At 35.6% G+C, this 15650-nt stretch overlaps 1 protein-coding gene across 1 annotated transcript in view; it reads left to right on the top strand.

Annotated features, from left to right (window-relative positions):
- The window catches only part of BMS1 (BMS1 ribosome biogenesis factor), a 64393-nt gene that overhangs the window by 21820 nt on the left and 26923 nt on the right, over positions 1 to 15650 (top strand). Inside the window, exon 13 of the mRNA XM_090277832.1 lies at positions 5391 to 5472. Within this exon, the coding sequence (XP_090133958.1) occupies positions 5391 to 5472 (82 nt within the window). The remainder of the gene's footprint in view (positions 1 to 5390; positions 5473 to 15650) is intronic.

The following is a 15650-nucleotide window of genomic DNA, read 5'->3' on the forward strand; positions in this document are numbered from 1 at the left end:
AGAGAATTGTTCTAAAAGAAGATCATGTGATTTTAATACTGCCTACCTGTTATTTTATAACAGGATATTTTCCCAGATATTGAAGTGGATCTCTTATATATTCTAAGCAATAACATGTTCTGAGTTTAGTCAGACCATGTGCATGTGTCATGGAGAAAAGAAAAATGTTCAGCTTTTAGTGTGGTAGTTTTTGAAGCATTGCACATAAATTTTATAGATGTAAAATATTTTGTTTTATAATTAGAATAAATCCAGTGTCCCTGAGTTAATATAACTTATGCCATTTCTAAACAGATATATAACATCGGTGGTAAATTTTCCTTGCTCACCACTCTTTAGTAATACTGGAATTTATTTAATTCTAACATACCAGGTTTAATCCCATTTCACACCTATTGCCTCTCTATTTTCTCTTCTAGTATGTTCTTCTGATCTTCCCAAACTGGCTTCTTTCCATCAATTCAGTTTAGCTTAAATGTCACTCCTCAGAGAGGTTCAGTCATTATCACATTAGCTATTTTAATTTACTGAATAGCACTTAGGTACTTTATGAGATTTTATGCAACCATTTTTATGGTAAAATTTAATACAGATTTTAGAAGACCACTTAAAACAGTTGTTTAATTTAATGGATTACTAGGTGAGCACCCTTGTAAGCACCATATGTCCATCCTAATCACAGTCCTTTCTGTCCCTGCAGAAGGAACCATGACTCTGGTAATCATTTTTTTCTTTATACAGTAATTTTATTCTCCAAGTTTACATCATTAAACATCATAGTTTACTTTTACTGGTTTTTGGTGTCTTGGTTTTTCACTGTGCCTTTTAATCTTTAAATATACAATTTTTTTTCCTCTGCCATTTGCTCCCACCACCCTTACATTTAATGTTTAAGGAACCAAGAATATGGTGTGTAGTTTTTCATATTCTGGACTTCATGGATTCCATTGCAGTCCTTTGTGCAGTTTATCAGACTCCTCTGTCCTCTATATTTCCTAGAACTCTGTGATGATGAAAATAATCTATATATGAGCTGTCCAGTGTGGCTATTTTGCCTGTTTAGTACTTTAAATGTCTGTTGAGACAGAAGAACTAAATTTTTAATTTTAAGTTTTATTTAATCTTAATCAATTAGATGTACTACCCTATGGACAGCACATCTAGAAAGTTGATTGGATTTATATTTGATTTTTATTTTCAGCAAGACTGCTTCCTAGGTGGTGGTGTTTTTTCATTAGGAGGCACAAAAAGTCATCTTGTGATACTAAAAACCGTTGATCTCAGTGCATAGATCCATTAATGTATAAGGATATAAAATGGTGATATTCTGTTCAGATTTCTCTAGTGTTTATTAACTAGAATACTTCTGTAAAGGGAAACTTCCCTTCATCTACTGTTTGGTTGCCCAGTTCCATGTAGGCAGGATAAATGCTTGGTTCTTCTTATCAGTTTTCAGAATAATTCTCCAAAAGTGACTTCTTTTTTTTTTTAAGTATCATTTTGAGCTCTCAAATTTAAATATAGTTGACTGTTTCCTTCCACTGCATTTGTTATCCTTATTGATGCTCAGATTTATTTCATCTGTGGCCAGTAGGAGTCTTCACATTGGTCCCTGTGTTCTTTTGACATGATCCTACTGGTCCTTGAGTGCTTTGTTGCTGTCTGATATGATAAGGTATGCCAACATCACCTTGTCATGTTTCTGATACCAGACATAGAAGCAGCATTGAAATGTCATGATTTTTTTCAGTACAGAATGGTATTTCAGCATCACAAGCTAGGCATAGGAATATTCGTTGCTATAGGTTGGTCATTGTTTCTAGGCCATTTCAGTAACCAAATTTAAAAGGATTTATATACATATTTATTTTCAATTCTTATTCAGAACTACAGGGTTTTCCTTTAACCTCTTCTATCTGACATTTGTAACTCTGGTTTTCCACTGGAGAAATTACTCTGTTTGGTGATATTAGAAAACTATATACTGTAATTACTCATTTGCTTTATATTATACATTATATATAAAACAGTGTCAGCATTACATGTTACTATTAATATGATTACTAAAACAGTTAAAGTTCTTTTTCCTCATATGTTCTCCCATTTCTCTTGAAAAGTGGCTTCTGATTTCCCACATCCTAACACTTATTATCTGTTTTTTAAATTATTGTTATTATTATTATCACCACCTGAGTGGTGTGAGTAGTGTCTTATGGTGGTTTTGATTTGCCTTTCCCTGATGGCTAGTGATGTCAGGCAACTTCTCATGTACTTAGAGGCCATTTGTATGTATTATTTGAAGAAATGTCTATTTATCCCACTTGTCCATTTTAAAAATTGGATTATTTGTCTTTTTATCATTGAGTTGTAAAAGTAGTTTATATATTCAGGAAAGAATTTCTTATCAAATATATGATTTACAATTATTTTCCCCATTCTTTAGGTTGTCTTTTTTTCTGTGCCCTTTGAAGCACAAAGTTTTAAATTTTAATGAATTCCCAGTCTGTCTATATTTTTGATGTTTATGTGTTTGGTATCATATTCGAGAAACCATTTCCAAATCCAAGATCATGAAGATTTACTCCTAAGAGTTTTATAATTTAGCTCTCATATTAAGATCTTCAGTTCATTTTGAGTTAATTTTTGTATTTGGTGTGAGATGAATCCAACTTTATTCTTTTGCATGTGGAGATCTAGTTGTCCTAGCACTGTTTGTTGAAAAGACTGTTCCTCAGTACATTCTGCTTGGTACTCAGCTCTTTGAATTTCGAGACTGTATTATCAATTTATTCAGCTCTTAGAAGTTTTATATCTTACTTCCATTCTCTAAGTTCTCTCTTGAAACTCCTGTTAGATAGATTTGGGAACTATTTGAAACCATTGATCCTGAGCTTGAAACACTTTTACCATGCAACTTTTTTTACCTTCTGTACTCTTCTCTATTTAGGGCTGGATCCATCCTTTTTCCCTTCCTTCTTTCCTTTCTCCCTTCCTCCCTCCTTCCCTCTCTCTCTCACTTTCTTTCTTTTTGAGAGACACACATATAGAAACATTGATTTGTTGTTCCACTTGTTTGTGCATTTGTTGGTTGCTTCTTATGTGGGCCCTGACCTAGGGATCTAGCCTGCAACCTTGGCATATCAGGATGATGGTCTAGATTTTTAAAAATAACTTTATTAAAACATGTTTCACATACCACAGAATTAACTCATTGAAAGTGTATATAGTTCATTGTTTTTTAGTATTCTGACATGTGGTGAAACCACCACCACCTATTGAGAATATTTTTCAATAGCTTCTGAAAAAATCCCATGCTCATTAACATTTATTTCCCATTTGTCTTTTCCCCATCCCCTAGCAATCAGTAGTTTACTTTTTGTCTCTGGATATGCCTATTCTAGACATTTCACAAAATGGAAACATATAATACGTAGTTTTTTGGGAGTGGCTTTGATTTAGCATAATGCTTTCAAGGTTTAAGAATGCCATTGTTTGTTATTACTAAATTATATTCCATTGTATGGATATACCATATTTTATTTATCCATTAATCAGTTGATGGACATTTGGGTTGTTTCCTTGTGGACAAATTTTTGTGTGGGTATATGGTTTCATTTCTCTTGAATATTCTTTTTGGTAACCTGTTGTGGACTACATTTAACATCTTAAATTTCTAATGAACTAGTTTGAACTGGAAAAAATAGGAAAGAAAAAACTATTCCTTTCCCATTGCCTTGTCTTGGCACCCTGGCATAAAAATCATTTGATCATAGATATGTGGATTTACTTATGGACTCTTAATTGTATTTTATCTATCTATATGTCTATGCCAGCACAATCCTGTTTTGGTTACCGTCATTTGATAGTAAGTTTTGAAATCACAAAGCGTGACTCTTCCAACTTTGTTCTTTTTCAAGATCGTTTCACCTATTCTGGATCTCTTGGGTTCTCCATATTTTAGGACCAGCTTTTCCATTTCTACAAAGCTAGCTGTGATTCTGATAGGGATTGCATTGAATCTGTATATAACTTTGTATAGTATTGCTATGTTAACAATATTAAGTCTTTTGATCCATTAACATGGGATGTCTTTCCAATTATTTGGATCTAAAATGTCTTTCAAGAATGTCTGTCAGAGTATAAGCTTTGTACTTTTGTTGAATTTATTCCTCGTATCTTACTCCTTTTGATTCTATTATAAAAGGAACTTTTCTCATTTTCATTTTTGGATTGCTCATTGCCAATGTATAGAAATAAAATTTATTGTTCTATATTAATCTAGTATTTTACAACCTTGCTGAACTCATTTATAAGTTCTGATAGTTTTTCAGTGGATTCCTTAGGATTTGCTCTTTACCAAGTTATATTATCTGTGAATAGAGACAGTATTTCTTTCTAAACAGGATGTCCTTTATTTTCTTGCCTAATTGCCCTGGCTAAAACATCCAGTACAATGTTGAGAAGAAGTAAGAGCAGACATCCCTGATCTTACAGGGAAAGCTCTCAGTCTTTCAGCATTAAATATTATGCTAACTGTGGGTTTTTAAATGGATGTCCTTGATGATGTTAAGGAAGTTTTCTTCTATTCCTAGCTTATTGGGAGCTTTTAATGGAGGTTCTTTATGTATTTTTAGTTTTTCAAATTTGTTTGGTCTTTGGTTTCCCTAAGTAAATAATTAAGCTTAGTGAAATAAAGATCATCTGGAAACAGTTTATCTACAGAGCTTCTTGGCATAAAATAGATATGTTCAGTAAATGCTTAGCGAGTAATTGCAGGCATAAAGGAATAAGTAACTGAACAAGTTTGCTTTTGCATTCATTATAATCATGCTAGGCTCGAGGCTACTCTTTGAAAGTGCGGTTGTGTATGAAAAACATGATTCATAACCAAAATATGATTCAGGTGAAAGTTCAAACCTATGTAAGATTTCCATAAGTGTGGTTTTGAGGTGTTGGCAGTGAATGACATGTGCTGTCTTATGCCAGGCTCCCCATGAAACAGACTGAAATGGAGGGTTTTTACAAGGTTTTATTCTATATTTGAGAGGTGCACCAAACATCCACTACATGTGTATACTACATGACCTGGCATATCTGAGACTGAGAACCTCATCAATAGTCTTTACGCTGCTAAGCTCATATAAGACATTCTGTCTTTGTCAGAATGTTATCATTGATCAAAGGAATTGTTTTCAAACAGTCACAGTAAAGTCTGGAGTAGCAAATAGAGACCAACGTTCAAAAAATAATGTTTAACTGCATTGCCTTAAGTACCCTAAAAAAACTTTGAAAATCAGTAGAATTAGTAAATATCTGTTGACTAATGAGGTCAGAAGGCTGATAGGACTTTCCCTATATACTTTAATTAAGTGCTGATGTTTCTGTGTAAGGTTATGAACAGTATCAGAGATTGCTTCGTGACTGGGAAATGGGAAGAGGATAAAGATGCAGCCAAGATCTTAGCAGGAGATGGTAAGTAAAGGGCTTTATTCTTCAGAGAAGACTGCCTTCTCTTTATTTTCTTCCATATATTTAATGGTAGAAAATAATAATTGTGAAATGCTTTTAGAAACACTGATAAGAGTTATGGGTAATATTCTGGTTCTTTCTGTTATGGTGACTTTATTTTCTCCCCCTGGTTAAATGACTTATTAGATATGAACTGTGAAGAAAAGTGGGAAAGTTCATAAATTTTATTATGTATTTGTTAAAAGTAGTTTTTTTTGTGGGTGTGAAAAATATACTCAAATAACATATCTCCTTTTTAATGGTAAAGGTAGTATGTATTATAAAACATATAGAATAAAAAGTTAATATCATACCATAATCTCTACCACCTGTAAAAATATCTTTTGTTATCGTTTTGAGTCATTTAAAATTTTATATAGATATATATGTGTATATATATATATATATCTCTAGTTGCCATATTTTATATAATCTTTAAAAGTTTTTGAAGATTTTGTTTATGATTTAAGTATTATAATTCATAGTATTATTGTTTGGCATATAAACAAGTTACATTGCCCATATTATAAATAACTCTACACTGGACCACCTTGATATAACTCTTGGATTACATTTTTAATTTTTATTATACAGATTTATATAAGTGAGAATTGTGACATAGACACCCTTCTTTGTCATGTATTTGGAGCAACCCCACTCTTTAATGGCTGTATATTGTGTTGATGTGCCATCATTTATTTAACTATTAACTGTTATTCAATTTTTGTTCAGTTTTTTATTCTTACAAATAAAGTCACAGTGAATAGCCTTAATAATTTTTGGGAATATATTTGTAGAGCAGATATTTTGAAATGGAATTACTTCTTGGTCAGGATGGCCGCATAGGTAAACATGGCTCACCTCCTTGCACAGCCATCAAAAGTGCAACTAAAATACAGAAGAGCCATCACCCAGAACCATCAGAAATCAAGTAGAAGTCCGACAACTACAGAATGAAAGAAACCACATCCACCCAGACTGGTATGACGGCAGAGACACAGAATGGACTAGTCCTACACCCATATGTGATGAATAAAACTTTGGGAAGGATATACAGAGGGTGAAGAGTCCCAGCCCCACATCAGGCCCACCAGCCCAGGGTTCCAGTGCCAGAAAGATAAGTCCCCATAAGTCCTGGTTGAAAACACCAGTAAGGATTGAGTTGGTGGAAGAAACTTCTGGAGTCCCAGGCAATTCCTCTTAAAAAACCCACACAGAAACTTACTCAGACTCATTCCCTCTGAGCTCCAGCACCAGGGGAGCAGCTTGAAAGGCACCAGGGGCATACAGAGAGGAACTGAAGTGTCTGGCATCAAAGTGAGAACTGGGGGATAACTTTTTCCCAGACAGAAAGGCGGAAGAGGCCATTGTCCCCTTTCTGAACCTTCCCCCACAGAGCCAAAAGTCCGGTACTATGTCTGAGACTCAATCAACCTGGCTAACACTGTTTGCCCCACCCTAGAGATCCCCTGAGACACCCCACCCATCTTATTGGCACACTAAGCTGCTTTTCCAAATGAATGGTAGGTCTTGGCTCGCCCTTCACAACTTCCTAAATCCTCTCAAACAAGCAACAGCCAGCTTCAGTGAGTTCCAGGCCTCTCAAACCTCTTGCTAAATGGCCCTCGGCCTGGCACTACAGTATGCAGCCTAGATTCACAGTTCAGCCATGCCTGAGTATCTCCAAGCCCAGAACAAGTAGCAACCTTCTCAGATTGCTTTATAGCTCTTGCAAGTAGGCTCCCGGGCATAACATAGGTGGGGGCTGACCTTGGCCTATACCACCCAGGAAACCCGAGAGCCTGTGCATCCAGTGGACAGCTACAGATCACATCAGAGCACCACCACTCTGCCCCTGCACAGTGGAGGTTAGTGGTGAGTGGTCACAGCCAGTCCTTGCAGCTGACTGGTCTGGGGAAGTCCCTCCCATTGACCTACCAACAGCAGTTGAAGGCTCAACTATAAGAGGAAGGTATCCTCAGCTCACACGAAGGGTGTACCCTGAGTACCCAGCTTGAGTGATAGGGGAGGTTGTGCCACTGGACCACTTGGTAGGCCATGCTACCAAGACAGGGAGTCATAGCAGCTCTACCTAATACATAGAAACAAACACAGGGAGGCTGCCAGAATGAGACAAAGAAACATGGATGGCCCAAATAAAAGAACAGATCAAAACTCAAGAAAAAGAATTAAACAAAATGGAGATAAGCAATCTATCAGATGCACAGTTCGAAACATTGGTTATAAGGATGCTCAAGGAACTTAGTGAGGACCTCAACAGCATAAGAAAGATCCAATCAGAAATGAAAGATACACTAATTGAAATGAAGAACAATTTATAAGGGAACAGCAGTAGAGTGGATGAAGCTGAGAATCAAATCAATGATTTGGAACATAGGAAAGCAAACAACCAATCAGAACAACTAGAAGAAAAAATATTCCAAAAAACAAGGACAGCTGAAGCAACTTTTGAGACAACTTCAAGCGTTCCAATATTTACATTATTGGGTGCCAGAAGAAGAAAAAAGAGCAAGAAATTGAAAACTTATTTGAAATAATAATGAAAGAAAACATTCCTAATTTGGTGAAGCAAATAGACATCCAAGTCCACAAAGCACAGAGTCCCAAACAAGATGGATGTAAAGAGGCCCACTCCAAGACACATCATAATTAAAATGCCAAAGGTTAAAGATAAAGAGAGAATCTTAAAAGCAACAAGAGAAAAGTAGTTACCTACAGGGGAGTTCCCAAAAGAAACTTTGCAGGCCAGAAGAGACTGGCAAGAAGTATTCAAAGCCATGAAAAGCAGGGACTTATAGCCAAGATTGTTCTACCCAGCAAAGCTATCATTTAGAATTGAAGGGCAGATAAAGAATTTCCCAGTCAAGAAAAAAACTAGAGTTCATCATCACCAAACCATTATTATATGAAATGTTAAAGGGACTTATTTAAGAAAAGGAAAATTAAAACTATGAACAATACAATGGCAATAAATACATATATGTCAATAATTGAATCTAAAAAACAAACTAATCAAACAAGAACAGAGGCAGAATCATGGATACAGAGAGTGTTTTGATGGGAGAGGGTTTAGGGGAATGAATGAAAAGGTGAGGGGATTAAGAAGTAGTAAAGGTAGTTAAGAATAGCCATGGGGATGTAAAATACCATATAGGAAATGGAGTAGCCAAGGTACTTTTATGCATGACCCATGGACATGAACAATGGTATGGGGATTGCCTGAAGGAGTTGGGGGTAGTTTAGGGGAGTGGGATAGAGAGGATCAAAGGGAGGAAAACTGCAACAACTGTAGTAGCATAATCAATAAAATATAATTTTATTGTATTTATTGTACTTTTTTTCAAAAAGTATATACATTTTAATTCTGAACTTAAGTTGCCCTAGACAACTGTCCCAAATTTCATATTCTTACTTGCCAGTTCATAGGTCAGCAGTGGTCTAAATTAACCTTAAAAAACATTTTGGTAAATCACAAGACATTTTGTTTTTTAACTGGTATACTGTTAACTAAAATATTGATTTAGGAGTAATTAAAACCTTTATACAGTAGTTCTCTTCATGAACACATTCTACCTCTACTACCTCTAATTACAGTTTTGTTCCTAGCAATTATATATTTTTATGGCCTTTTTGTCATTTAAGTTAGTATTTTCCTTGTTAGATTTGTTGATGTGATATATTATACTAATAGATCTCTCACACACACAAGAGGATATGGACTCACACAATAAGGCTTTCTGGGGAGAGCAGGACATACTTGGGTATTTCAAATACAGCTTGAAAGAAAAGGCAGGGAAAGGAGGCTACCTTGGGAGCTGTTAATGGTGGTTAGGTGTGGAGCTATACTGGGTGGGGCAAAAGTAGGTTTACTGTTATTCATATGGTAACACAATAATTAATAAATAATAATACAAGAATAAACTCTGTTTTGTGTACTCACAATTGTAAACCTACACTTGCCCCACTCTTTATTTCCCTGATGGCTAATGATATTAAACCATTTTTTGTGCTTACTTGCCATTTGTATGTATTCTCTGTTAAAATGTCTGTGGATGTCTTTTGTCCCTTTTCTAATTGGATAATTTTTTATTTTACAGTATTCCCTCACTTATCATGGGTATTACATTCTAGACACCGCCGCAATAGGTGAAAATCCATGAAGTAGGAACCTTACATTTATTTTAGTATTTATTTATTTTTAAGGCTTTATAAACCCTTCCCAGTCCCTTATTAACCTTCTCTACACTTTTATAAACACTACTTATGTTCTTAAACATATTCTACACTCTTAAACCTATGTAACTTTAGCAACATACGTATACAGTACCGCAAAATCCCGCGATATAGCGAAAATTCCGCGATAAATAAATATAATATTTTAAAAAATCCCACAATACAGTGAGGCCGCAATAAGTGAACCGTGAAATAGGGGGACTACTGTACTGTTGAATATTGGGAGTTCTGTATATATTTTATTCCGTTGTTGAATATATATGATTTGCCGATATTTTCTCCCAGTTTTTCTTTTCACTGTCTTAACAGGGCCTTTCACAGCGCAGAAGTTTTTAATTTTGATGAGGTCCAATTGATCACTTCTTTGTTTCTAGGGATTGTGTAGTTGGTGTCAGGTCTAAGAACAATTTCCTATTCCTAGACTCTGAAATTTTCTTCTATGTTTTCTAAAAGCTTAATAGATTTTTTGTTTTCTGTTTGCAATCTGTTTTTTCTTATGTGAGGTTTAGGTCAAGGTTTATATTTTGCCTGTGGGTGTATGATTCCTCCAGCACTTTTCTTTCTACTGAATTACTTTTGCACCTGTCAAAGATTAACTGACCATCTTTGAGTCTACTGCAGGGTTCTTTCTTTCATCCACTTAATGTGTTAGTTCTTTCACCAATATCAACCACCTTAGTTACTTGCGGTTATTAGTAAACATTAATATTGGGTAGTGATTGCTCTCACTGTATTCTATTTTAAAATATTGGATTATCTATCCTAGGGCCTGTGACTTTGCATATAAATTTACAATAAGCTTGTCTATGTCTATAAAGAACTATGCTCTGATTGACAGGAGTCACATTAAACCTATAGATCAATTTGGGAAGAATCTTGACTATTTTAAATATTCTAATCCAGGAACACAGTATGTCTATCTATTTATTTGTCTTCAATTTCTTTCATCAGCATTTTATAATAATTTTCAGCACATTGATGGTGAATATATTTTGATAAATTTATACTTATTTCATTTTGATTTTTGTGTTTTTCATTTTGCTGAACTCATTAGTTCTAGTTTTTTTGGTTTTTTTTGTAGATTGCCTGGATTTTCTACAGACAGTCGTTATCTACAAACAGGGACAGTATTAGTTCTTTCCTTTCGACCTGTGTCTTTTAGTTCTATACACTTGAAATATTTTTTCTTATTGTTATAGCTAGGACTAAGGCTAAGAGTGGAAACCCTGCCTTGTCCCTAAAGTTTTTCACTGTTATGTAGGATGTTAGTTTGCTGTTTCTGTAGATGCTTTTTATCTGCTCTGTTCCTCTTCATTCCTAGTGTACTGAAAAGTTTTGTTTGTTTTTTCAAATCATGAATGGTTGTTGAATTTTGTCAAATGCCTTTCAGTGTCAATTGATATGATCATATGAATTTTATTCTTTACACTTTTGATATAGTGGATCACAATGATTAATTGTTGAATATTGAACCAGCCTTGCATACTTGGAATTCCACTTGGTCATGTCATATAATTCTTTATATGTTGTTCAATTTTATTTGAAGCGTTTTGCTAAAGAATTTTGCATCTAAGTTCATAAGAGATACGAGACTGTATATTGGTTTTTTTTGTTTGTTTGTTTTTTGGTACTGTTTTATTATCAGCCTCATAAAATGAGTTGTAAAGTGTTTCAATTTTTTCTATTAGAATACGGATGAATTCTTTAAGTCCTTGATACAATTCTCTAGTGAAACTTTCCTGCTTGGAAGCTTATAATAAATAAAAATTTTATTTTTTATTGATTAAAGGACTTTATGTTATCTATTCCATCTTGTCTGAATTTTGGCAGGAATGGTTTCCAAAGAATTTCAAGGTCTATTGGGAAGTAAAAGTTTCATTAAATGCCTTCTCTAAGAAGCTAGTTTGTTGGGTATTGAATATTATACTCAGAATTGTTGCAGGGTCAATTATTTTGATAATACAGTTTCATTCTTGGTATTTGTGATTTGTGTTTTCTCTGTCTTATCTTTGTCAGTGAGGTTTATTGATTTTTTCCCCAAATACGAGCTTTGGTTTCTTTGATTTTCTGTTTTCTAAATGTGTTTTTTTTATGTGTATGTACAGAATAATTTATTATTCATTCCTTCAATACCTAGCAGTGTTTTTATTGGTAAGGTTAGGAATGCATATTTCTAGGTTAAGAAAATTAATTAGTATTCAGGAACATGATACTAATGGCTAGAACAGTTCATAATACATAGATGTTCAGTAAATAGGGGAAAAGAGGAGGTAGGGGGAAGAGATAAAAGCAAGGTGAAAAGGAGGAAATCAAGAACATTATGGAGGATTTTCTAATTCATTTCTGTCATTTCAAATGAACTGCTAACTTCTAATGGGCAAAAACTGTTTAGTTCCTCTCTGTATGCCCCTGGTGCCTTTCAAGCTGCTCCCCTGGTGCTGGAGCTCAGAGGAAGTAAGTCTGAGTTAGTCCATGTGTGGGTTTTTAAAGAGGAATTGCTTGGGACTCCAGAAATTTCTTCCAACTGACTCAATCCCCACTGGTTTCTGCAGCCAGGCACTGGAACCCTGGGCTGGGGTTCCTGGTGTGGGACTGGGACTCCTTACTCCTGAGATAGCCCTCCCAAAATTTTATCCACCACTTGTGGATGTGGACCAGCTCATTGCATGTCTCTGCCGTCATACCAGTCTGGGTGGATGTGATTTCTTGAATTCCATAGTTGTCACTCATTCAGCTCAGTTTCTGATGGTTCAGAGTGATGGTGGTTCTGTATTTTAGTTGTAATTTTGATGTGGTTGTGCAAGGAGCTAAGCTGTGTTTATCTATGCCTCCATCTTGACCAGATGTTCTTAATAGCATACTCTTATGATTTTAAGCTATATAAGTTTGTTTTGACTTGCTTTATTACCTACTTATGCCCTACCTTGGTAGATGTGCTGTGGTTTTATCCCGCTGTTGTTGGGTATAGTGTTCTGTATGTGTCAGATTCTGATGGGTTGACTATGTTAAAATCTTCTGTATCTTTGCTGATTTTCTGTCTAGTTTTATCAGTTGCTGAGAGGAGGATGTTGAAGTCACTAAGTATAATTGTAGATTTTTCTTTCTTTTCTTTCAGCTCTATCCATTTTTGCTTCATGTATTTGAGACTTTGTTTGGTGCATACACATTTAGGATTGTTACATCTTCCTGGTAGATTGGTCCTTTTTTTCAGTGTATATTATGGTCCCCTCCTATTCATTCCATTGATGAGGGAGGGATTCCAGCTCTAGGGTTATGGGTATGGTTGAATAGCCTACACCTGACACTAGACAGATGAGGACAGCTTCGGTTTATTGGTCACATACACTCATAGCCAAAGGAAAAAGACACCATTATATCTCTCAGGCATTACATTTGGGAGGCAGGCTTTGTGCTTAAAAGAGCACAGGATTACCATTGGTTTTTCCTTGGAAGATGGATTAGCTTTTTTGAATAAATTCATGGTCTTTTAGGTTGAGAACTAGATGAAATGCAGTTGGTTCAACTAATATAGGAACTGGTAGGGTAGGGATCCTTTTTCATAGGTTAGGAGCAGACCTACTCACAGCTAGGCCTTTGGGGAACCTATGAGGCTCAAAGATGTCAGGCTAACACATGAAATTTTAAGTCTTACAGTTCAGTCAACATGGGAGGAGACAGATACCTTGTCACTCCCGAGTCGGACTGCACAACCATTCTCGGCGGTGCAGATAGACTCTTAAGAAGCTACACCGTCGTCTCTCGAGACGGACGGCTGCCGACGACGACGACAGTTCAGTTAAGGCCCTCTCTGACTGATAATTTCCTTTGCACTGAAGTTACTTTATAAGATAGCAGTATTATACTTTTGCTTTTTTTAAAGTTGAGTTTGCATGCTGTATCTTTCTCTGTCCTTTTATTCTCAATCTACTTAGGTATTAATTTGAAGTCAGTCTTTTGTAAAACCCCAGTGGGGTTTTCTGTTTTTATGTGGCATATTTATGTCATTTACATTTAAGGTACTTATGGATATGTATTTTAAGTGATATTTTAGTATTTTTTATTTATTCTAGTTCTAATTCTTCTGTTTTTTTCTCTTTTTCCTTTTTCTTCTTTTGATTTGTTTACAGTGTTTTTTAGTGTATCTCATTGTATGGTTTTTGTAGTGTTTGCTCTGGGTAGTATAATATACATGTCGTAATATGATAGCCTACTGTCACCAATGTTTTACCGCTTTGAGTAACATGGAAACCTTGCTTCTTCCATTCAGGTCCCTTTTTAAAATAATATTGGCTTGAGTATTAGGTAGTATGGCTTGGTTTCTTTTCTCTTTTTTTTTTTTTTTTTTAATCATAAAATAAGATTTTGAAAACTCATGAGAAGGATAGTTTAATATATCCTTTTATTTTTTTCACTGATGTGCCCAAATTTTTCCTTTTATAATTTCCTTTTTACTTAGGAACTTTTTAAATCCGTTTTTAAGGTTAGCTATGCTAATGAAAAATTCCTGTAGTTTTCCTTAGTCTGAGAATGCCTTTATTTCCCAGGAGTAGTTTCACCAGATACAGATTTATCGCAGATGACAGTTCTTTGTTTAGCACTTGAAAATGTGCCACTTTGTGGCTTCCATGATTTCAGAGGAGAAATATGCTGTTACTGGAATTGCTCTGCTACTACAAGTAATTTGTCACTTCTTTCCTGCTGCTTTCAAGATGTTTCTGTTTGTTTTTAGTTTTCAGAAGTTTGACTGGTATGGATTTCATTGGTTTTACTGTTTGAGATTTGCTCAGTAAGTTTATGTCTTTCACCAAATTCAGGAAATTTTTTTTTTCCTTTAATATGCTTTACTAATTATGCTGTTAGAGTTGTCCCAATTTCTTTTCCCTTTGTTTCCCTCCACCAGCGGCCCCCCTCCCTCCAGTTGCCCCCCCCCCTTAGTCCATGCCCATTGGTTGTGCATATAGTTCTTCTCAACATCTTCCTATCCACTTCCTCCTACTATGCTTCTTAATTCCTGTACCATCTCTATCCCCTTTCCCCTTTCCCCTCCCTGCTGACCTCCCCCCCAAATATTCCCCATACCTATATTTCTTTTTCCACTCTCATTGCCTACTTAGTTTGCCTTTGTTTCAATTCCCTAGCTTCTGTTGTTGGTTGTTGTGATACAGTTTTGATTTTTCTTTTTAATTATTTTTTTGACTTTTTAATTACAGTTGTCCCATTTTTCCCCCATTGCTCCCCCACACCCAGCCCACCACTTCTCCCACAATCATATCCCTCCCCGTTGTCCATGTCTATGAGTCCTCCATACACATTCCTTGACTAAACCCTTCCCTCACTTATCCCCCTTCTTTCTCTCCCCCTCCCCCCTATTGACAGTTATTCTGCTCCTTGTCCTATTTAGTTCGTATGTTTGTGTTGTTCTTTAGTTTCCTGTATTAGCTGATACCATATGGTATTTTTCTTTCTTTGCCTGGCTTATTTCACTAAGCATAATTCTCTCTAGTTCCATCTGTGTTGTCGCAAATGGCAGGAGTTCCTTCTTTCTCTCTGCTGCGTAGTACTCCATTGTGTAAATGAACCACTGTTTTTTGATCCACTCATCCACAGATGGGCACTTAGGCTGTTTCCAGCACTTAGCTATAGTAAACAGTGCTGCTATGAACATAAGGGTGCATAAGTTCTTTTGAATTAGGGTTTTAGGGTTTTTCAGGTATAATCCTAGCAGGGGAATCTCTGGTTCAAAAGGGAGTTCCATTTTTAGTTTTTTGAGGTGATTCCATACTGTTTTCCATAGCTGCTGCACCAGTCTGCATTCCCACCAACAGTGCAGTAGGGTTCCCATTTCTCCACATCCTCTCCATCACTTGTTGTTTGTTGATTTGTTGATG

This window comes from Furipterus horrens, unplaced genomic scaffold, assembly GCF_987537825.1.
Source record: "Furipterus horrens unplaced genomic scaffold, mFurHor1.1.pri manual_scaffold_5, whole genome shotgun sequence".
In the NCBI taxonomy this organism is placed as follows: domain Eukaryota; kingdom Metazoa; phylum Chordata; class Mammalia; order Chiroptera; family Furipteridae; genus Furipterus; species Furipterus horrens.